General features: G+C 39.9%; 1 protein-coding gene across 1 annotated transcript in view; it reads right to left on the bottom strand.

Moving 5' to 3' along the window:
* EXD2 (exonuclease 3'-5' domain containing 2) overlaps positions 1-23,543 on the bottom strand; it is a 54,258-nt gene extending 30,715 nt beyond the window's left edge. Inside the window, exons 1-2 of the mRNA XM_059373472.1 lie at positions 22,251-23,543; positions 9,295-9,680 (exon numbers count right to left, since the gene is read on the bottom strand). Coding sequence (XP_059229455.1) covers positions 9,295-9,630 — 336 coding nt within the window. The 5' untranslated portion in view covers positions 9,631-9,680; positions 22,251-23,543. The remainder of the gene's footprint in view (positions 1-9,294; positions 9,681-22,250) is intronic.
* Between the last annotated feature and the right edge of the window lie 496 nt (positions 23,544-24,039).

Below are 24,039 nucleotides of genomic sequence, written 5' to 3'. Positions count from 1 at the left end.
ATCAAATAAATAAATAAAATCTTAAAATCTTAAAGATTTTATTTAAATCTTAAAATCTTAAAGATTTTATTTATTTATTTGATAGAGAGAGATCACAAGCAGACGGAGAGGCAGGCAGAGAGAGAGAGAGAGGGAAGCAGGCTCCCCGCTGAACAGAGCCCGATGCGAGGCTCGATCCCAGGACCCTGAGATCATGACCCGAGCCGAAGGCAGTGGCTTAACCCACTGAGCCGCCCAGGTGCCCCTCAAAGTTTCTCTTTGAAGAACTGGGCAACCTGGCAACCCTTGGCTTGACCTGCATAACCACTTCCTCATTTCTATAAGGCATGAACTCCTTAGTTCATGCCTTATATTCATGCCTTATTTATTCACTTGAGAGAATGTGAGTGCATAAATGGGGAGAGGGGCAGAGGGAGAGGCTGACAGCTCTGAGCGCAGAGCCTCCCCCTCACCCCACTTGAGATCATGGCCTGAGCCAAAGTCAGACCCTTAAACTAAGCCACCTAGGTACCCCACCACTGTTTTTCTAATAGAAAGAAATATTTCTAAGGATCCATGTCTCTATTAAAACTAGGAAAATAAAAGATCATAGAGGTCTTATATTTAAAGAAAAAAAGGAGGGAGCATATTTCTTTATGAAAGTTAAGAGTATCTCTGTATGCTCAAAAATGTGAACAATCACTCCACATCTTCATTTACATTTCCCATCTGGAACTTGTAGGCATATGAGTTTGCAATCCCTGGGCTAGATAGAGAAGGGACCAAGTCTGAGCTGCCTCAACATTCAGGTGCGAGGTAAAACGGAAATCAGAAGATGAAAAAGAAGAAAGAACAGAATGATAGGAGGCAGGAGAGTGTGAAGACATGAGAACCAAGAAGAATATCTTACATAGGAACTGTGCAGATGCTTTTTGAGAGCTAGAATAACACGAGTCCGCATAAGTATCTGCTGGCGTAGAAAACAAGAACTCTGTCAATTTGATCAATTTCAGTAGGGTAGTCTAGGAGGAGGTCAGATTGAAGTAGTTTGAAGAATTAATGGAGGATAGCAAATTATACCCAAGCGAGTAGAAGAAAAAAAAGAGAGCAGACACCAGTGAAACAGAACACAAACATAAAGAAGATCAACAAAAGTGAGAAGTTGGTTCTCTTCAAAGACTAATAAAATTGATAAGCCCAAAGGAGTAATCAAGAAAAAGAGAGAAGCACAAGTGATGTCAAGAATGAAAAGGGAGCCATCCCTACATATCCTTCAGACTGGGGAGAAAAACTGTCTGAAGATATTATAAACAATTTTATGCCCATAATTTTAAAATCTGAAAGCAGCTTTAGAGGAAAAATATAATTTACCAAAACAGACAAGGGCAACTGGCTGGTTCAGTCAAAAGAGCATGCCACTCTTGATCTCGGGGTCAGGAGCTCAAGCCCCACACTGGGTGTAGAGATCACTTACTTATAACTAAATAAACAACTTTTTTTTTTAAAAGGCATGAAGAAACAGAAAATCTAAATAGCTCCAAAAGCATTAAAAAAATGATATCCAAAATTCAAATACTTCCCTAAGCAAACAAAAACAAAAAAACTCCAGATGGCTTCCCCAACAGATTCTAACCAAATATTTAAGAAAAAAAGAATGGCGATCTTATACAAACTCTTTCAGAGAATGCAAAAAAAAAAAAAAAAAAAAAAGAAAAAAGAAAAAAAAGGAAAGCCTTAACCTGTTGTATGAGATCAGCATGACTTTTTTATCAAAAGGGGACATGTCATTTCTAGAAAAAATAAATTATAAGCCAGTATCACTCATGAACATAGTTTTAAAAAAATCCTCTCAAAAGCATTAGCAAAATGAATTCAGCAATGTATGAAAAGAGTAAGACATCATGACCCAGTTGAATTTACTCCAGAAATAAAAAAATCAATGTATTTCACCACCACCACCACAGAATAAAGGTGAAAAACTACACAGTCATCTCAAGATGCAGAAAGGGGCACCTGGGTAGCTCCGCTGGTTAAGAGTCAGACTCTTGATCTCAGCTCAGGTCATGAGCTCTGAGTCATGACATCGAGACCCACATGGGGCTCTACACTGAGCAGGTACCCTGCTTGAGGATTTCCTCTCTCTACCTTTGCCCCTACCCTTAAAAACTGTTTTAAAAAATAATATAAAAGGAAATGCAGAAAAAGCCCTTGATAGAATTCAATAACTATTCATAATAATAATAAATAAAAACCTCCTAAAAAAACAAGAATAGAATGTAGTGTATTTAATCTGGTAAAGGGATCTATAAGCCAAGCTATGGCAGATATCATATTCAGTATGAAAATGTTGGAAACTGCCATTTTGAGATAGGGAATGAGTCAAGGATGCCCACTATCACCACTTCTAAACATTACACTGTGATCCTAGTCACGGTAAAACAGGAGAGGAAACAAAAAGTTTAAGAACTGGAAAGAAATAAAGTCATTTCTCAAATGATAGAACAGTGTACACAGACATCCAAAAGACACTATAAGTGAGTAATTTGAATTAATGAGTTTAATAAGGTCCCTTAATAAAAGAGACATACATAAAAATCAACTGCATTTCTTTATACCAGAAACACACAAAATTTTAAAAAGATTTCATTTACAATAGAATGTTTTAAATCACAGAAAACTATAAATAGATTTTTAGGAGAAATTAAAGTCTAAATAAATATTCCTAGATTAGAAAACTCAATATTATAAGAAGTTACTCTCCACAAAATGATCTATTGATGCAGTACAATTTCAATCAAAATATCAAGAAAAATTTTTTGTAGAAACTGAAAAGCAGAAATAAATAAAATAAATAAGGAAATGTAAAGGACCAAGTCTAAGATATTCTGGAAAAAGAACAAGATGACAGTGGGTTAAAGCCTCTACCTTGGGCTCAGGTCATGACCCCAGGGTCCTGGGATGGAGCCCCACATCTGGCTCTCTGCTCAGCAGGGAGCCTGCTTCCTCTTCTCTCTCTGCCTGCCTTTCTGCCTACTTGTGGTCTCTGTCTGTCAAATAAATAAATAAAATCTTTAAAAAAAAAAAAAAAGAACAAGATGGCAGGAGTCATGATAAAACAATAGTAACTAAGATAGTTTGTGATCATAAGTGCAAGAATAGAACAACAGATTCCTGGAGAGCCCAGAAACAGATCTTATAATCAGACACTTGTTTTGTGGCAAAGTGGCATTGCTGAGCAGTGAAGAAAGGTTTATCTTTTCAATTCATGGTGCAAAAACAACTGGATATTCATATGGGGAAAAAATGAAACCTGACTCTACCTTACAGCCTCCACACACACATGCACATGCACACGCACATGCATATGCACACATACACACAGAAACACATATCAATTTCAGGTGACCTGTAAATCTAATTGTGCAAGGTTAAAACCACAAATCTCTAAGAAAATAATTTAGGAGAATATCTTTATGACCATGAGTAGGATAAGACTTCTTCTATGCCATACAGAGCTTCTGATTATCAAAAGATAACATTAAAAGAATGTACAGATGGGGCACCTGGATGGCTGTCAGTAGAGCATGCGACGCTTGATCTTGGGGTTGTGAGTTTGAGCCCCATGTTAGGTGTAGAGATTACCTAAAAATAAAATCTTAAAAAAAATAATGTAAAGTAAATTCACAGAATGGGAGAAAACATTTAAGGTATACATTTAACTCAAAAAGGATTCATAGCCAGAATATATAAAAAACGACTTTAAATCAGTAAGAAAAAGAATATATAAATATTGCCTTTATATATAATATATATATATATAATATATATATATAATATATATATTTATATAAATATATTTTAAAATATATAATATATAATGCTATATATTATATATTATAAAAATATATAAAAAGTGCCTTTAAATCAGTAAGAAAAAGATAATTCAAAGAAATAGGGACAAGAGATGAACAGGCACTCCATGAAAGAAGATACCTAAATGATAAATAAAATGTAAAATGATGCTCAATCAAAAAATAAAATAAAATAAATAAAAACTTAAAAAAATTTTTTTAAAGTTTTTATTTATTTATTCATGAGAGAAAGAGAGAGAGAGACACACAGAGGCAGAGGGAGAAGCAGGCTCCCCAAGGAGCAAGGAAACTGATATGGGGCTTGATCCTAGGACCTGGGATCATGACCTGAGCAGAAGGCAGATGCCTAACCATCTGAGCCACCCAGGTGCCCCAATAAATAAAAACTTTTTTAGCACAGTGAAGGAAATAATCAACAAAACTAGAAAACAATCTACTGAAGGGAGAAGATACTGGTAAATGACATATCTGCTAAAGGGTTAGTGGGCAAAATATATAAAGAACTTATAAAACTCAATGCCATAAAAATGAGTAATCCAATTAAAAAATGGGCAGAAGACATGAATAGATTTTTTTCCAAAGAAGACATCCAGATGGCCAACAGACAGATGAAAGGATGATCAACATCCCTCATCATCAGGGGATGATGAGATACCACCTTAAACCTGTCAGAATGGCTAAAATCAACAATACCAAAAACAAAAGGTATTGGTGAGGGGGTGGTGAAAGGGGAACCTTCTTGCACTGTGGATGGGAGTGCAAACTGGTGCAGCCACTCTGGAAAACAGTATTGATGTCCCTCAAAAAGTTAAAAATAGGGGGTACCTGGGTGGCTCAGTGGGTTAAGCCTCTGTCTTTGCCTCAGGTCATGATCCCAGGCTCCTGAGATGATCCCCACATCAGGCTCCCTGCAGGGAGCCTGCTTCTCTCTGCCTGCCTCACTGCCTGCCTCTCTGCCTACTTGTGATCTCTCTGTTAAATAAACAAACAAACAAAAAAGTTAAAAATAGAACTACCCTATAATCCAGCAATTACAGTACTCAAAGAATAGAAAAATACTAATCCAAAGGGATACATGCACCCCAATGTTTAAGCAGCATTATCTACAATAGCCAAATTATGGAAACAGGCCAAGGGTCCACTGACTGATGAATGGATAAACATAGATGTGGTATATATATATATACACAAAGGAATATTACTCAGACATAAGAAAGAATGAAGTCTTGCCATTTGCAACATTTATGGAGCTAAGCAAAATTAGTCACAGAAAGACAATTACCATATGATTTCACTCATATATGGAATTTAAGAAACAACACAAAGTGGGGGAAAAAAAGAGAGAGAGAGAGGCAAACCAAGAAACAAACTCTTCAGAATCAGATAGTTACTGGGGGCGGGGAGGTGGGTTGGGGACAGGTTAAATAGGTTATAAGGATTAACAAGTGCACTTGTGATGAGCACCAGGTGTTGTATGGAAGTGTTAAATCACTGCATTATACTCATAAAACTAATATTACACTGTATGTTAACTGGAATTTAAATAAAAACTCCAAAAATTTTTTTTAAAAAAGAAAGAAAATGCGGATGGTGTAATTAAATAAATATATTGGATTTTTAAAAATCTTTTTTTTTTAAAGATTTTATTTATTTATTTGCCAGAGAGAGATCACAAGTAGGCAGAGAGGCAGGGGGGAGGGCGGGGGAGCAGGCCCCCCTGCTGAGCAGAGAGCTGGATGTGGGGCTGAATCCCAGGCCCCTGGAATTATGACCTGAGCCCAAGGCAGAGGTTTTAACCCGCTGAGCCACTCAGGTGCCCCTAAAAAACCTTTTTAAAAAGATGCTTAACTTCACTAATAATCAGGAATGTGAAAATTATAAACCACAATGAAATATTACTACACACCCATGGACATGGTTAATATTTAAAAATCTGACAGTACTAAAAAATAAATAAAAATTAAAAATAAATAAAAATCTGACAGTACCAAATGTTGATAAGATATATGACAAAGACAACTTTCATATAGTCTTGGTGGGAGGTTAAATCAGTAGAACTACTACCTTTTTTTTTAAGATTTTATTTATTTATTTGACAAAGAGACAAAGAGAAACAGCGAGAGAAGGAACACAAGCAGGGGTAGTGGGAGAGGGAGAAGTAGGCTTCCCGCTGAGCAGGGAGCCCAATGCAAGGCTCGGTCCCAAGATACGACCCAACCCGAGCCAAAGGCAGATGCTTAATGACTCAGCCACCCAGGCGCCCCTGTAGAAGCATTTCTGAAAACAACTGCAACAATGGTTACACTCATATAATACTGATTGGAGGATACATTTTGTGAAAACCACTTTGGCAAACAGCTTGGCATTATCCATATAGGTAAAACATAATACACAATTCTACAATCCAGGACTCCACTCATAGATACATATGCCCAATGGTAATGAGCATGTATGTTCACTGCGACAGTGCTCCAAATCACAAACAACCCAAATATCCATCAATATTAGAATAGATGAGTAAATCGTGGCATTTTTATACAACAGATTACTATATGGCATAGAACCACAGTCACACACATCATAGGCAAATCTCACAAACATAATGTTGAGCAAAAGATGGACACAAAAGAAGATGTACTTGACTGTTTCATATATATTAAATTTAAAAACCAGGCACATCCAAATTAGAGTACTTAGGGATGCATGTTTGAGTAATAAAAGCGTAACAAAAAACAAGAATGTGAACACTATGAAATCAGAATAATGACAACCCTTGGGGGATAATGATTACAAGGGGTCATAAGGGGATCTCCTGGGGTACTAGCAATCCTCTATTTCCTGACCTAGTTTCTAGTTACACAGCTGTTCTCCTCAGATAAATCATTTAGCTATTTTTGTTTCAGGCATTTTTCTTGATATGTTTTATTTCACAAAAAAGGTTAAGAAAAAAAGACTTAAGGGGCAAGTTAAACAGACGAGAGAAAACTAAATAAAGCCAAAGGGGACTATAAAAGAGACCTAAAGAAATTGTGCAGAATGAATACAGAGGGATGACAATTATGTTAACTATAAAAGAGAGAGGTGCCTGGCTGGCTCAGTGTCTGCCTTCAGCTCAGGTCAAGATCCCAGGGTCCTACAATCGAGCCCCGCATCAGGCTCCCTGCTCAGCACAGAGTCTGCTTGGGATTCTCTCTCTCCCTCTGCTCCTTCCCCATTTCTAAAAAAAAAAAAAAAAAAAGAAAGAAAAAAGAAAAGGTAGAACAGGGAATGAATGACTCTTCCTAAAGCTTTTCTGTGGCCACAATCAGAAAAGCAATCACAGCTGAGAGAGATGTGGCCTCCAGCAGGAGCTCGGTACTTAACCCAAAGCCAAAAGGAAGTAGGTTTAGGATTACTTGCCACTTTCACTTATCCCTGCCTCTGCTACAGTCACCAAACAACTGCTGTCACTAACTACTCCACTCAGACTAACCTGCTGCTGCACGGATGCTTCCATTTAGTTAGAAAATCAAGGTGTTGGGCAAGAGTGAATTTTCCTCGTCTACTAAAGCTCACTGTTCAGCAATGGTTCCATCTGTTATTGTTGGTGTAAATATTTCTAAAATGATATAGTTTCTTATATAGAATACACCAAAAGTATCCAATCCTTCCCTGGTTGCCCAAGGTCATTGGTAGAAACAACTACTATTATCGCAGATACAACGAAATACCCTCCAGTAGCCAAGGTATGAGGTCTTGTGTGACCACGAAGCCTTGCCCACGCTGCCATGTGTCCCCTTGGTCATCACTGCACTAGCGCCTGCTAGGCCTCCCACCATGCTCTGACCTGATTTTGTGGCAGCTCTTCTGCTTAGGGCCTCTGCTGATTCCATGTCCTGGTTCTAGGCCATATCCTAGATATCCCAGAGAAATACAGCAGAGAATCTTGGCAAGGCATTCTACTGAATTAGTCAGAAATGATAACAATGATTTATTTATACTTTTATAATATCTTCTGTTTCAAGGAGATTAAAACTCACTCTGCGAATCAGAGCAACAGAGAACAGATGCCTTGTACGATCCTCATCCCAACTATGTCACAACTCTCCCATAGGAAGAGCTACTAGAAAAATTAACCAGATGTGGGGTGCCTGCGTGGCTCAGTCAACTAAGTGCCCAACTCGATTTCAGCTCAGGTCATGATCTCAGGGTTGTGAGATCAAGCCCCACGTGCACTTGGCATGAGTCTGCTTGGGATCTACTTCTCCCTCGCTCTCTGCCCCTCCCCCCACTCCCATGCTCTCTAAATAAATAAATAAAATCTAGAAAGAAAGAAAAAAAGATGGGGCATCTGTGTGGCTCAGTGGGTGAAAGCCTCTGCCTTTGGCTCAGGTCATGATCCCAGGGTCCTGGGATTGAGCCTGGCTGCATCGGGCTCTCTGCTCAGAGGGGAGTCCCTCTCTCTCTGCCTACCTCTCTGCCTACTTGTGATCTCTGTCTGTCAAATAAATAAGTAAAATCTTAAAAAAAAAAAAAAAAAAAGAGGGAAAGAAAGAAAGATCGATTAACCAGATGGTTAAGAAAGCCCAGGGCTCGGGGAGCCTGGGTGGCTCAGTGGGTTAAGCCTCTGCCTTCGGCTCAGGTCATGATCCCAGGGTCCTGGGATCGAACCCCGCGTCGGGCTCTCTGCTTGGCAGGGAGCCTGCTTCCTCCTCTCTCTCTCTGCCTGTCTCTCAGCCTACTTGTGATCTCTCTGTCAAATAAATAAATAAAATCTTAAAAAAAAAAAAAAATCCCAGGGCTCAAGTGGTTACTTTTATGCCTCCTTTCCTAGCTATAAAGTAAAGGTAACAATAGTATCTTTCTACATAGGATTACTGAGTTAATTAAAGAAGACAAGCAAACAAAACAGCAAAGTACCTGGCTGAGAGTAAACAGTATTTCAAATTTTAATTGTTATCTCTTTAAATGCTCCTTTGTGTAATAATTCCCCTTTAAGCAGACTTCCTTCACTATCTTCTCCATGGCATCCTTACAAAAATACTATTAAAAATATTAATAGTAGCTAATATTTAATGAGCACTGACTACATGTGAAAATCATGCTGAACCCCTCATAAGGCTTGACAATATGAATCTTTTGAAAAGCCCGGGGAGGGAGATACCATTACTTCCCTGTTGGACAAAAGTTCATTGAAACTCTGAGAGCTTAAGAAGCTTGTCCAAGTTCAAAGAACAGTAAGTGTTCAAAATGGAGCTCGTGCAGATTTGTCTCACTCTAGAACCCATGACTATGAGCACCCCTCTATCCTAAGAAGAGAAGCAGCTTCTCCTGCTAAATTCTATTTGTGAGCTAGCTGAGAACAAGCTAATTCTCCTTTAATCTTATCTTGATGTGACAATTCAGTTACCTAGTTAGAAAAGCAGAAAAGTTTTACATGTTTTGTTTCTGCTGTTCAACTTACCCACTCACAGTCAATTCCAAGCACTGGACAATCTTGTAACTCACTCCTAAGCAAGGGCTCAATTTGATCCCACTCCTCCTCCTGGGACACGGTGACCACCTTTGCTCCGAGGATCCTTTCCTCCCACCAGGCTCGGGGGGCACTGGAACACTGCTGGTCCTCTTCCGGGGAGGGTGACTCCCCCCTGCTGGGTGCTTGCTGCGGCTGCTGCTGCCCGGTGTGGGTGTCAAGGCTCGCTTTACTCCTCCGCCTCCGGATGCCTTTCCACAGGACAAACCCCCCAACGGCCACACCGATGAGGGTGGTCACTGTCAAAGCCATTAAGTATCTAGACATCTTCAACTCTTTTTTTGCTGTTTAGGAAAGCATATCACTAATCCCACAATCTGCAAAACAAGTGGCAACAATATATTTACATACAGGCTTTAAACCCAGATGGAAACATGTTTTCCCCTAAAAAGTGTTCTACGTATCATCTATGTGTCCACAAACTAACACAAAATGCTACAAGTTTCCATGTGGAGTGATATTTATTTTTCTCACTTTTGTACATTCTGTCCTCCATCTATCGCTATCTTCATTCTCACCAGAGGAAACCCCCCTGCCCTCTACCAGCTGCCCAGCACCCACTTAATCCTGTGACAATAGACGCACTTGTACAGAATTTGAAAAATCATGGGCGCCTGGGTGGCCCAGCCAGTTAAGTGGCTGGCTTTGGCTCAGGTCATGATTCCAGGGCCCTGAGATCAAGTCCCACATCGCACTCCTTACTCAGCAGGGAGCCTGCTTCTCCCTCTCCCTCTGCCTGCCCCTCCCCCTGCTTGTGCTCTAATTAAAAAAAAAAAAAAAGAAAAATCAAATTAATTATAATCCTACTACCCTTAGGTGGTCACTGCGATCAGTTTGATGTTCTAGTATTTCATACAATTAAAAAAAAATTAAGAATGGCAGATGGCTTTAGTCAGGGGAACCCCACACAACAATCTCTCTTCCATTTTTCTTATCACACATTGTTTTCTCCATCTATCTTTTGTTTTCCTATTTTTGATGCAGAAATGGATATATAGTACTATTTCTGTACTACTTAAGTAACAGTAGAAATTATGTAATAATAAAGGGTAAGCAGCCCTTGGCCTTAGTCACAGAGAGCAATCATGGGACAGACACCATTCAGCACAAAGTGACTGATCCTGTTTGGGAAGCAGGCCCAGTATGATCTAGATAACTCCATTATTCAAGAGAAGTCAGATATCTAAATTTTATGCAAAATGTCACTATTTTTAAGTGTCAGCAACAAATTTACAGTTTTTAAAACACTGTACCAGCCAAACAAAAACACTCTGGGCTATGTGCCACCCATCTGTGGGCTCTGGCCTAAAATCTCTAATGCCCAAAGACACAGCGATCTGCTAGACCCTGCCTACGCTTATCTATGGCTGAGAGTTTCCCATTGAATGTGTACTATTTTTATCATTTTTCAAAGCTTCAGTAACAACTATTTTTTAAAATAATTCAGTATTTACAACAACCCTGGGCTATGGTCATACCTACAGAGATATTTGGCATTGGAGATGAAAAATGAAATCACAACAATTATTACACTGCTAATGAAAACAAAGAAACGGCTGTGTTGTTTTAAAAAGATTTACTTTATTGCAGAAACTGTGCTAAGTATTCATGCGTACTTTCTCCAGTACTTTTATTGAAGGCTTAATGAGATTAAAAAATTTGCACAAACTTCTAGTTAAAATACTCTGAGAAGACTTTAAAAAAAAAAAACCAAAAAACCCTTCCTTTACCCCTGGAAACAATACAAAATGCTGGAGAAAACATTTATCTTTTTAATATGTATTAAATAATACATATTATTTATTATATATAAATATATATTCATTACATATTGTTATATTATATATATGTGTGTGTGTGTGTGTGTGTGTGTGTGTGTGTGTGTGTGTAAAATACAGAGATAAACTCAAAAAGAAGAAAGGGAAATCATCAGGTACCAGAAATGGAAGTGGGTGGGAGAAACAGATGGGCAGAGACCAGATCTCATACCAGCCCATGACCAGAAGTCTAGGCCACAAGCTCAGGGCACAGCTGAGACCCAGGAGAGTGCTACCTTGTCCATGAACAAGAACTGAAAGCGCTCACCCACCACCATCCAGGCAAGCCACCTGCCCAAGGCTGGGAGTATGAACAGAGCTCCTCATGGGAAGGCAGATGCTCAAGCTGTACTGTGAAGCAGTCCAGGGCCCAAGTTCACATTAACCTCACAAAAGAAAACCCTAAGCCAAGAAACTAAAACTAAAATGGTTAGAATTGGTGCATTCTGTTGGGAGTGTGTGTTTGTGTGTGTGTGTTTCTAACACACAGGAAACAAAAAGGACCTCCACAGAACATCAGTCTCAGGAAGAGCAATCATAAATGAATAATAAAAAAAAATTTTTTTTAAACCCTAAAGCCAATTAAAAAACAGTCCACAGAAGAACCAAACAAAAATACGTGTTATCTGAGATCTGAAAGGAACTTTAAAATAATAACACTCAAGGGGCGCCTGGGTGGCTCAGTGGGTTAAGCCTCTGCCTTTGGCTGAGGTGGTGATCCCAGGGTCTTGGGATTGAGCCCCCTGCATGGCATGGCATTGGGCTCTCTGCTCAGCTGGGAACCTGCTTAATCCTCTCTCTCTCTCTCTCTCTCTCTCCCTGCCTGCCTCTCTACTTGTGATCTCTGTCAAATAAATACATAAAATCTTTTTTAAAAATAAATAAAATAATAACACTCAGGGAAATTAAGGAAAATAATCTAATACATCAACAGGAAACAACAAAAAAAAATAGAAATTCTAGATAATTGTTAAAAAAATTTAAAAGTCCAGTAATCAATAGACAGGTTAAATAGATCAGACAGTGAGATCAGAGTGTTAGGGAATTGAGGCTAAATCTGAGAAACTCCCTCAGAATGTAGCACAGAAAGATACAGAAAACAGCAGAGACATGAAGGCTAGATTGAGAAACTCAACATCCATGTAATGAAGAGTGGGAAGATGGAGGTCATCAGGTTTAGTACAATTCTCTGAGTCCCAAGCTGGATAAAATTAAATCTATCCACGAAAAGACTTACTTAAGAATGTTCGTAACAGCTTTATTCATAAGACTAAAGATACATGCATGAATCTTAAATAACATTAGGCTGAGTGAAAGAAGCCAGATACAAAAGAGATACTGTATGGTTCTATTTACATACAGTTCTAGAACAACTAAAATTAATCTATAGTAGAAAAAGATTTGAACAGTAGCTGCCTTGGGGTGGAGGGAGGGCAGTTAGTTACAGGGCAGATAGATTTAAGCTGAGCACTGAGTATCAAAAAAAGAGCCAGTCAGGAAAATCTAGGGAAGAGCATTTCAGGCAAGAGGGAACTTTCTAGAATTGCATGTAATATCCCAAGTTTTGATGGGAGCTTGGCTTACGGGTATGCACATTTGTCAAAACTCAGCAATATTAAAAAAAATCAGCAATATTTCTGATGTTTTCCTGTTGGCCTAATGAATAACTGTTGGTTCATTCGCTGTCTTTCCCACTAGACTGTAAACTCCATGAAAACAGGGACCTTACTTGTCTCCTTCAACACAACATATGTCCCCAGTAACTATCACAGAGCTCATTACAATAAATACTCATCAAATGAATAAAACTCAATCCAAGATGTTACATTTTATGAAAAATGTCTCTATTTTAACCATCCAATTATAAAAATTTGTTTATTCCAATGGAAAAAGTATTCTTCCCCTTACTGAGCCTTGATGCTAATAAGAAAAAAACAATATGGTTCAATGCTGGGCCAGAAGTGAGAAAAATCAAATTTTGCATTACGAACTAAAAGTCTATGTCCCGGGGCGCCTGGGTGGCTCAGTGGGTTAAGCCGCTGCCTTCGGCTCAGGTCATGATCTCAGGGTCCTGGGATCCAGTCCCGCATCGGGCTCTCTGCTCAGCAGGGGGCCTGCTTCCCTCTCTCTCTCTCTGCCTGCCTCTCCATCTACTTGTGATTTCTCTCTGTCAAATAAATAAATAAAATCTTTAAAAAAAATAAAAATTAAAAAAAAAAAATAAAAGTCTATGTCCCTCCAAAATTTATACGTTGAAATCCTCTCCCCCAATGTGATGGTATTAGGAGGGGGGAGCCTCTGGAGGTGATTAGGGTTGGGTGAGGTCATGAGGGTGGAGCCCCCATGATGGGATTCATGCCCTTATAAAAGCTTGCCTCTCTCTGATCTCTGCCATGTGAGGCTACAGTGAGAAGTCAGAGGTCTGCCTTTTGGAAGAGGACCCTCACCAGGCCCTAACCAGGCTGGCATCCTGGACTTCCTGCCTCCAAATTGGGAGAAATCCATCTCTGTTTTTTATGATTCACCCAGTCTGTGACATTCTACTTTAGCAGCCCAAACAAATTAAGATACCTCTCTAAGGGCTTGCTCTGGGATCCAAAGCTTTCAATGCTTCACCACTTTCCATGACTAAAAACAATTTGCCATTTTAATTTTTTTTTTTAATTGTACATAGTAGGGGTGCCTCGGTGGCTCAGTCAGTTATGTGGCTGCCCTTGGCTTGGGTCATGATCCCAAGGTCCTGGAATGAAGCCCTGCATCAGGCTCCTTGCTCAACGGGGAGTCAGCTTCTTCTCCCTGTCCCTCTGCTTATGCGCTCTCTCTAATGAATAAATAAAATCTTTTTTAAAAATAAAATGAATTAGGGGCGCCTGGGTGGCTCAGTAGGTTAAGCCTCCACCTTAGGCTCAGGACATAGTCTCAGAGTCCTCGGATCTAGCCCCGCCTCTGGCACTCTGCTCAGCTGGGAGCCTGCTTTCCCCTCTCTGCCTACTTGTGATCTCTGTCAAATAAATAAATAAACAAACATCTTTTTAAAAAATAAATTTAAAAAAAAAGTAAGGTGATCAATACACTTGATTTAGCACACCAACCAGCACATTAGGGTTCCATAAATGTCAGCTCTTACTGCTAGTGGGCACTATAAACCACAGAACTCCTAATTAAAGCAAAACAAAGAATCACAGAGTGAAAATGCAAGAGCCAAATTCAGCTCCTGCATAAGTTAAGAATCCTTGCTGTGTAATCCTGACAGAGCATGACTTGATCTCTAATACTTTTAGGAACAGAGTTCATTACTTTAAAAGGCAGTTTTTGTTGTAAAGTCCTTGCATTCTGCAAAAGTTCCCTACTTAGAAATCGCTCTCAAAGAAAAGAAGAAGAAGGAGAAAGAAAGAAAGAAAGAAAGAAAGAAAAGAAAGAAAGAAATTGCTCTCATTTTAGGTGTTGCTTGTTTATTTGTTTGTTTGTTTTGGAGAGAGAAAATTTTAAGCAGGCTCCACACCCAGCATGGAGGTGGACAGGGACTCAATCTCACAATCCCGAGATCAAGACTGGAGCGGAAATCAAGAGTTGGGCACTTAACTGACTGGGCCACCCAGTCGTCCCAGAAATTGCTCTCTTTGATGTCTTTGATGGTCAGTCTGGCCCCTGAAATGAGAACAATATTTCCTCCTTCCTGAGAGCCTGTGAGATATGTAAAGACAACGTTTATGGCTTCCCTTAGAGCACTCTTCTTAACCCAAGCAGACTTCCTGTGACCTAGGAGGGTCACCATTGTAGCCAGGTCCTTCTAAAAGTCTCTAATTTTGTCAATGTATCTCTTAAAATGTGGCACTCAAGTCAGTATTCAGTACTTGACACAGGGTCCGATTGGTGTAGACGACACTGCTACTACTTCTTCCTACTATCTGGACCCCAGATTTTATTAATGCAGCATTAAATGACTTGTTTTTGAGTAGAAGAGAAACCCAACGGTGGATCATATAAAGCTTGTGGTCAATTGAAATTCACTAATACCAAATCGAGTCCCCCATTTTATATATTTATAATGTATATTTTGCACTTAAATCTAAAGCTTTACATTTCTTTTAAATTTGTTTGTTTCAGCCAAATGTTTCATCCTTTGAGACCAATCTGCATCTTGATTGTGCATTCCCTCTCAACTTAGAAATCATTTTGCAGAGATAAGTGAATTTTTGTTTTCAAAGAAAATTACATCTTCTCACATGTGTTTTAATTCATTTTACATTTATTTTTGCATCTCATACTATCTCCATATTTCATAACATTAAAATAAGGTGACACTAAAGTAGAAAACGCTTAAAAAACAAAATATTATTGATTTGCTTCCACTGAGAAGGGCTCCCTCAGATATGGAGTTCCCAGGCATATGGTAAGGTTCTGACGTACTCTTTGTCACCTGTGGCCCATGTAAGAGAAAGGCCTCACAGGGAATCAGAAGGAGCAAGCAGGGTACCTCCACATGAGGGGCTGTTTGGCAAACACATATTAATTCATTCTTACATGGAGAAGTTTTGTGTGGGTATTTTTCCAGCCAAAGGGTTCGTTCAGCAAACATGTATGTAGCACTTTCAGTAAGTCAGCCACTATGTCAGACTCCAGGTAAAGAGTTAAAAGGCACAATCTGCTCTCAAAAATTCGGGATTCAGAAAGGAGAACAGGTTGCAGGGGAGGGAGAGAACACAGTGGGAGCTGGGGTTTGGCAAAGAAAGGGACCTGGGTATTGCTAACAGGAACGCTCCAGGACAGAGTGTGGGGGAGGCTGATGCTGGGGTCAAAAACTGAGCGTGAGACGTCCAGGTGTGCAGGCAGCTAGGAGAAGGGCACACCGGGCAGAGGGAACAGCGCGTACAAGATACAAAAGGTAGGAAACACCACAGTATAGGTGAGAAAGTTCAAGCAAATGTAATGTGTACTGTAAGTGTAAAATATAGAACTTTGCAGACTTAGTATGAAAAAATGTGAAAGTATCTTATGGATCATTTCCATATTGATTTTTAAGGTGGACTTTTTTTATTTTAGTAAAATATACAAAACAAAAAATCTACCATTTTAACCATTTTTAATTGTATGATTCAGTCAAGCAGATACCCCATTGAGTGCAGAGCCTGAGATGGGGCTCGATCTCACAACCCTGAGATCATGGCCTGAGCTGAAATCAAGAGTTGCACACTTAACCGACTGAGCTACCCACATTACCCCTCTTTAGATTTTTAATGTGGCTACTAGAAATCTGTATTTATGGGGCTCACATTATATTTCGATTTGACACTGCTGAGCTAGAGCATAGTGGGCATACAAGAAAATAGAGACAGACAGTGCTGGAATCAGCAGATCTAGAGTGAGGCATGAGGGGCCTAATGGACAGCCAATAAGACTTATAAGGGAAGTGCCAGCCTCAGGCTTAGATTTCAAAGAACACCATGGTGGCTGTGTGAGGGCTAGACTGGAGGAAAGCAAGGCAAGAGGAATGGAAGACTCAAAATAATAGAGCCTGGAAGGGAAGGAGATCCAAATGAAGGCAGAAGAAGGCAGAATGAAAAAGAATCATGGGGTGGGTGGGCGTGGGTGGGGCAGGGGAGGTCACCTGGCTGACTTGGTCACTAGAGCACAGGACTCCCTGCATCATGAGATTTCAACGTTGGGTGTAGCTCTTCGTTATAAAAAGAAAAAGAAGAAGAAAAAAAGAACCACGGTTCCTAACAGAATGACTGGACTGGAATCACCCGGATAAGTAAACAAGTCATAACTTTCACAACTCATCATTTTGAAAGTTTGATGAATATATAAAATCAAGAGCTTTCCAAAACCATTATAAAAACATGAAGAAAAGCCCACTCATAATAGCAACATACACTTTTTTAAAACCACACACAACTATCACACACACACACACACACACACACACACACACACAGTTAGGTATAAACTCAACAAGAAATATGCAAGATTGATATGAAGAAAAATAGAAAAGTTTACTGGAGACACAGAAGACTGGAAGAGCAGAGAGAGATGATCACAGCTGTCACAGAGTATATAGCCTGTGTGAGGTATATACAATTATATACAATCATGTATACGGTACTCAATCCTTTCAATAACCTTCTGCAATAGGTACTATAATTATTCCATTTTTTAAATAAAGAGAATGTTTTACAGAAATGGTCAAAATAACATAAATGTAATGCAAACTTAATTTTAAAAAACTTTCTAAAAAATGAATTGACCATCAAGAGAATGAAAAGACAATCCCCAGGATGGGAGAAAATATTTCCAAAGCATAGATCTGCTAAGAGCATGTATGTAGAATATATAAAGAACTCTTACAATTCAATAATAAAAAAGATAAACTGGTTGAAAACAGGCAAGGATCTGAACAGACATTTATTTCTTCAGAGAAGATATACCTATGGCCAATAAGCACATGAAAAGCTATTGGGGAAATACAGATCAAAATGACAATGAGATACCACTTCATACCTACTAGGAAGGCTCTAATTTAAAAAACAAAACAAAACAGAGGTGCCTGAGTGGCTCATCGGGTTAAGCCTCTGCCTTTGGCTCAGGCATATCTCAGGGTCCTGGGATAGAGCCCCGCACCGGGCTCTCTGCTCAGCAGGGAGCCTGTTTCCACCTCTCTCTCTGCCTGCTTTTCTGCCTACTTGTGATCTCCATCTGTCAAATAAATAAATAAAATCTTAAAAAAAAAAAAAAAGGAAAAGAAAAACACTCTGGCAATTCCTCAAATGATTAAACATAGGGTTGCCATATGACCCAGCAATTCCACTAAGTATATACCCAAGAGGAATGAAAACATGTCCAAACAAAAGTTCACAGTCCCCACTATTCATAATAGTCAAAAAGTGGAAACAATGTATATGTCCTTCAGCTGACAAGTGGATACATAAAATGTACCATATCCATAAGGTTATGGGTTGAACCGGGTCCTCAAAAAAAGAGATTTTGAAGTCCTAATCCTTGGTACCTGTGAACATGACCTTATTGAAAATTAGGTCTTTGCACACATAATCAAGTTAAAATGAGGTCATTTTAAGTAATGCGGGACTGTAATCCAAGAGAAATGCTGTCCTTCCATGAAGGAAAATGACACAGAAACAGGCTCCAAGAGACAGAATTACGGCATCAAGACAGACCCTCAGGGAAGAAGGCTCTCTGAAGACAGAGGCAGAGGCTAGAGTTTTGGCATAAGCCAAGAATTGCCAGTAATCACCAGAAGCTAAGAGGCAAGAAAGGATTCTCCTGTAGAGCCATCAGAGATGGAAAAGCCCTGCTGACACCTTGGTTTTGGACTTTATCACCTCCAGAACAGGGAGAGAATACACTGCTGTTATTTTAAGCCACCCAGTTTGTGTTACTTTGTTACCTTAGCCCTAAGAAACAAATACAATGTAGGATGGAATTCTGTTCAAGCAGTAAAAAACAAAACAAAACAAAACAAAAAAAGGATGAGTACTGATACATTTAACAACATGGATGAAACCTAAAAACATTATGCTGAGTGAAAGCAACCGGTCATAAAATATCACAAATTGTATGATTGCATTTACATAAAAGATTTGGATCTATAAAGGCAGAAAGATTAGGGGCTACCTAGGGCTTGGGTACTGGGGAATGGGGTGGGGAATGACTGCTAACTGGCATGGGTTTCTTTTTGGGGTGATGAAAATGTTCTAAAATTAGATTGTGGTAATGGCAGCACAACTGTGAATACACTAAAAAAAACCACTGAATTGTACACTTTAAACATCCAGTTATGTAAACTACATCTCCATAAAGCCACTTAAAAAAACTACTTGCCAAGCTAATTCTAAAAATCTGGAAAAGAAACTAAGATTAGCCCCAAAATAGTTTTTTTTTTTTTTTTAAGATTTTATTTGTCAAAGAGAGAGAGCACAAGCAGGGGGAGCAGTAGGCAGAGCAAGCCGAGGGAGAAGCAGGCTCTCTCCTCAGCAAGGAGCCCCATGCGGGACTCGATCCCAGGACCCTAGGATCGTAACCTGAGTGGAAGGCAACAGCCTAACTGACTGAGCCACCCAGGCGTCCCCCCAAATAGTTTTTAAATGAGTATGTGAGCTGAAAAAATATACAATTTTTAATTAAGTAATGACAGTAATAATCATAAGGGAGAATTTATCCTACTAAACATCAAATAGAACACATATTTAACATAAGATATTGTGGTATTGGTCCAGGAAAACAGAAAATTAGGCCACAGAATAGAGGAGTCCAGAAACTGATTGTGTGTGTGTGTGAGAAAGTAGTAAATGATAAATGTGGCATTTCAGATTAATGCATCAAGAATGTATTTAATATTCAGAGTGGCACTATTGGGAAAACAGTAACTATGCACACACCATTCACTCACACACTCACACATATCCAGAGGAACTGACGAAAAACTCAAACATGTAAGAATTCACAGGAAAATATAGTCATAAGAGAGAACCCTGTTGTGCCTTAGGGTATAATGGGGTTTTTCCATATCAGCACTACTGACTTTTTAGTCCAGAAAAATTCTCTATTGTAGAGGGCTTTCCTATGCATTGTAGGATGTTTAGCAGCATCCCTGGTTCCCACCCAGTAGATGCCTGTCATTCCACAACCCCAGTTAGACAACTAAAAAAAATGTCTCCTCACATTGCCAAACAGCCCTTGAAGGGCAAAATATCTTGCATTGGAGAACCACTCAGGGAGGGAATGACAGTCACAAAATACAAAATACATAGAGTAAAAAACTGATACATTTAAATGTAAAATTTAAAACTATGGTTTGACAAAGATGCCGTGTAGTTAAAAGACAAGCACCAACTTTATTTAAAAAGCACTAAGTTGGGACTAAATACTTAAAACAAATATAAATGACCAAAAATTAATATCCAGAATACATAAAAGACTACTACATATTAAAAAACAGCCCAATTAAAAGAAGACATTTCTCAAAAGAGGAAATACCAACAGCCAACAATCATGAAAAGATGCCCAATCTCACTAGTAACTAGGGAAATGCAAATTAAAACACTGATCAGCATCATTTTTCACCCATCAGACTGGCGAAATGAAAAAGATTAACAGCATCAAATGTTTAAAAGAGCTAGGGAAATAGACATTATTATACACTGTGGGTGGGCAGTTTGCCATTAAATGTCCACACCGTCCCGCCCATCAGTTCAAACTGCAGGTTTGAAATGTCCACATGGGCACACAGACACATGTGGAAGGATGTTCTCTGCCACGCTGTGTCTAACTGTGAGCAATCTATGGAATCTTGCATACTATGAAATCTTAATAAACCGTGGAATTTACAGAGCAAGTAGAAAGAATAAGGCCGATCTCACATACATATGAACAAAGAAAAAGTTCCAAGACCCATTTTTAAGTATTAAAGGTCAAGCTGCTGAATAGGTACAATATGTCATATTTGTAAAATAGGTATTAGTAGAAATTTAACATGAAATCTTACATCTTACATACATGTAACTTATGTGAATACTTGTCAATAAATGTTAAGAAAAAGAAATAGAAAAACACATCCCAAACTGGTAACAGGTCTTACTTTAGGGCTAACAGTAAAGATGGAGATGGAGAGAGATCAAACAGAATCCATTTTGTTTAAATTTCTTTTTCTTTTTTTTTTTTTTTGTTTTTTATTTGATAGACAGGGATCACAAGCAGGCAGAGAGAGGAAGGGAAGCAGGCTCCTCACTGAGCAGAGAGCCCGATGCGGGTCTCGATCCCAGGATGCTGGGAAGGCAGAGGTTTTAACCCCTGAGCCACCCAGGCGCCCCATTTTGTTTAAATTTCTTACATGATTTTTTTTCAAAGGCTGTATGCATGAACGACGACTAAAATAAATATAAAGGATAGGGCGCCTGGGTGGCTCTGTGAGTTTGGCATTTGCCTAGGCTCCAGTTATGATTGCAGGGTCCTGGGATTGAGCCCTGTTCAGTCCCTCTGCGGTTCCCCCTGCTTCTGCTCTCACTCTCTCTCAAATAAATAAATAAATTTTAAAAATTAAATATAAAAGAATACATTTTTAGAACCAGCTCAGCCTGACCAAAACGAATCATTATTTCCTATTAAGCCACTTTTCTCCCACAATTCCTAATTCTGATAATTAACAAAATATTCCCATGCAGTTCCTTGTATCCATGTAATAGAACTAAAAAAAAAAAAAAAAAAAAAAAAAAAAAATACGGTATGGGGCGCCTGGCTGGCTCAGTCGGTGGAGCACGCGACTCTCGATCTCGGGGTTGTGAGCTGGAGCCCCACATTGGGTATAGGCATCACTTAAATCAATCAATCAAACAAACAAACAAAAAAACAATAAACTTAAAAAATGGTATAAATAATGTAGTGTTCTCAAGGAGCGGGTATCTAAGAGAGTTTGCGCCCCATCAGTGTATCAAAAGCTCAGGAAGGGTCGGGTTCCCTTATATGTCAATGGACAAGGATCCATTTCGTAGGCATCTCTAGGGTCTCGAGTCTCCATCCCAGGGATGCGGAAAGAGAAAAGAGCCGGCTCCCAGCAAGGCCCGGAGCAGCGGGTGTGGTCTGGGAGGAAAGGGGTGGTAACACTGGGGGCGGGAGCAGGTCCCCACGAATGGAGGGGAGGGACCCGTCACTGCGGCCGCGTGCAGCACGCAGCGCCCTAGGTTGCCAGGTGCTGTGGGCGGTGCCTCCTTTGGAGCTGACGGGGTCTAGAGGCCACGAAGGTTTGGTAGGTGCTCCTAGAGACAGACGAAGGGGCCCGGGGAGCGCGTGTGGGCGGCCGGGCCGGGGCGAGAGCCCTCGTCGCACACCTGGGTGCTGAACCGCCGTGGGGGTGGGGGGCGAGGAGGCCGCGCCCGAGAAGGGGAACAAGGGCTGGGCCAAGTCGCTCGGGGACGGCGGGGTCCCCGCAATAAGTCGCCCCCACACACAGTGACATCTCCAGCTCCACAGCGCTTCTCCGCCATCCGCACTGGAATCCCCCTCCTTCCCTCGCACAAGGCGGATGAAAGGCCCCGCGGATCCCTTGTTCTCACTTACCTGCGACCCGGGACCTAAGCCGAACACCTGCGGCACCTCACGCCGAAGAACTGGAACCCTCCTCGGCCACCTGCGCGCACCCACCCGGATCCACTAGGGCCGAAACCACTTCCGGTCCTGCGACGGACTAAGAGGACGTAAACCCAGCTGGGATGTACAGATGGGCGACGCCATGTTGTACGGAAGCTGCTGGGGCAGCTGTGCCCTCCCCAGTTTCTTCACTGCTGAACAAAGGATCTGTTAAGATTGGGAAGGCTTAACGTCGCTTCGGAAAAAGGGTGTTTTGTTTTTGTTTCTGGGGTGGTTTTTTATTTGTGTTGGTTTTGGTCTTAACAGAAGAAGCCTCTGGAATCATCACAAATGCAATATAGAACATCTAATTGTTATTACTAATTAGCTCAAGTCACGTTACTCTCCTGCACTAATTATCTTAACTGTTAAATGACAAAGGTAAATGGGAGAGACACTTGTTTAAATATTGTATTCCTGATTAGCAGTGCATTTTGTAATATTGCCATTGTAATAATTATGCCATCTTTTATAACAATAACCACAATACCTTATGTTTATATTTAAAATTCATTCATTCAACTAGTCTTTATCAGCAACTATTATATGTCAAGAGGCTAATGTGTGCGATGTATTGTTTCTCTGTCAATAGAAAGTGTAACAGAAGGAGAAAAGAGATGAGCGTAAAGAATATAAGGTATAGTAATAGCTGCCATTTGTTGACTATGTACACACCACGTGCTGGGAAATTATTTTATGTATTTTATCTCATTTAATCCTCAAACTACTGAAGCAGTACTATTAGCAGTGACATTTTCCATAAAATGGAGAAAGGTTAAATAAATTCTCAAGGTAGTAGCAAGGAAGCATTAGAGCTGAAAATCAAACCTCAGTCTATCTTCTTGCAAAGCTTTTCGCTCTCATTCTCTGTATTATACTGCCTCCTGTACAGGAAAAGAGGTTCTAAGTTCCATTAGGTAAGTACCCATATAGCGGAAATTTATGGCAGATGTAGAGGATTAGCCCCCTGCATTTTAATACTCCATCCTGAAACATCTTTAAAAAAAAAAAAAAAAAGTGAAAAGGAAATGCAAATTAAAACCACAATGAGGGTGCCTGGGTGGCTCATTGGTTTGGTGCCTGCCTTTGGCTCAGGTCATGATCTCACGGTCCTGGGATGGAGCCCCGCATCGGGTTCTCTGCTCACGTGGGGGAAAGCTCAGTGGGGAGCCTGCTTCCTCCCCTCTCTCTCTGCCTGCCTCTCTGCCTACGTGTGATCTCTCTCTGTCAAATAAATAAATAAATATCTTAAAATAATAATAATAATAATAATAATAAAATAAAACCACAATGAGATGCTTTTACATACCAACCAGAAAGGCTAAAATGAAAGGGACAGAAAACACCCAAGTATTGACAAGGATGTGGAGCATGCAGAACTCTCATAGGCTGCTGAGGGAATATAAACTGGTACAGTCACTTTGTTAAACTGTTTGGCACTATCAATAAAGCTGAATATAGGTATAGACTATGTCCCAACAGTTTCAGTCCGAGGTATATGCCCAACAGAAATATGCACATATGTTCACTGAAAGGACCAACACAAAAAAAGCCCATACCTACAATTGGCAATAGCCCTAACCTGGAAACTACCCAAATACTACGCTGTTAGTCAATGTGGAGTAATGACTCTGGAAAAGAACATGGAGAGGCTCATGAAGTGCTAATAATGGTCTATTTCTTCATCTGAGCGCTGGTTTACATGTGTAAAGCAGGTTGC

Source organism: Mustela nigripes, chromosome 13, assembly GCF_022355385.1.
Source record: "Mustela nigripes isolate SB6536 chromosome 13, MUSNIG.SB6536, whole genome shotgun sequence".
Taxonomy (NCBI): domain Eukaryota; kingdom Metazoa; phylum Chordata; class Mammalia; order Carnivora; family Mustelidae; genus Mustela; species Mustela nigripes.
Note: the sequence above shows the minus strand (reverse complement) of the source record. Positions and strands in the feature narration are given on the sequence as shown.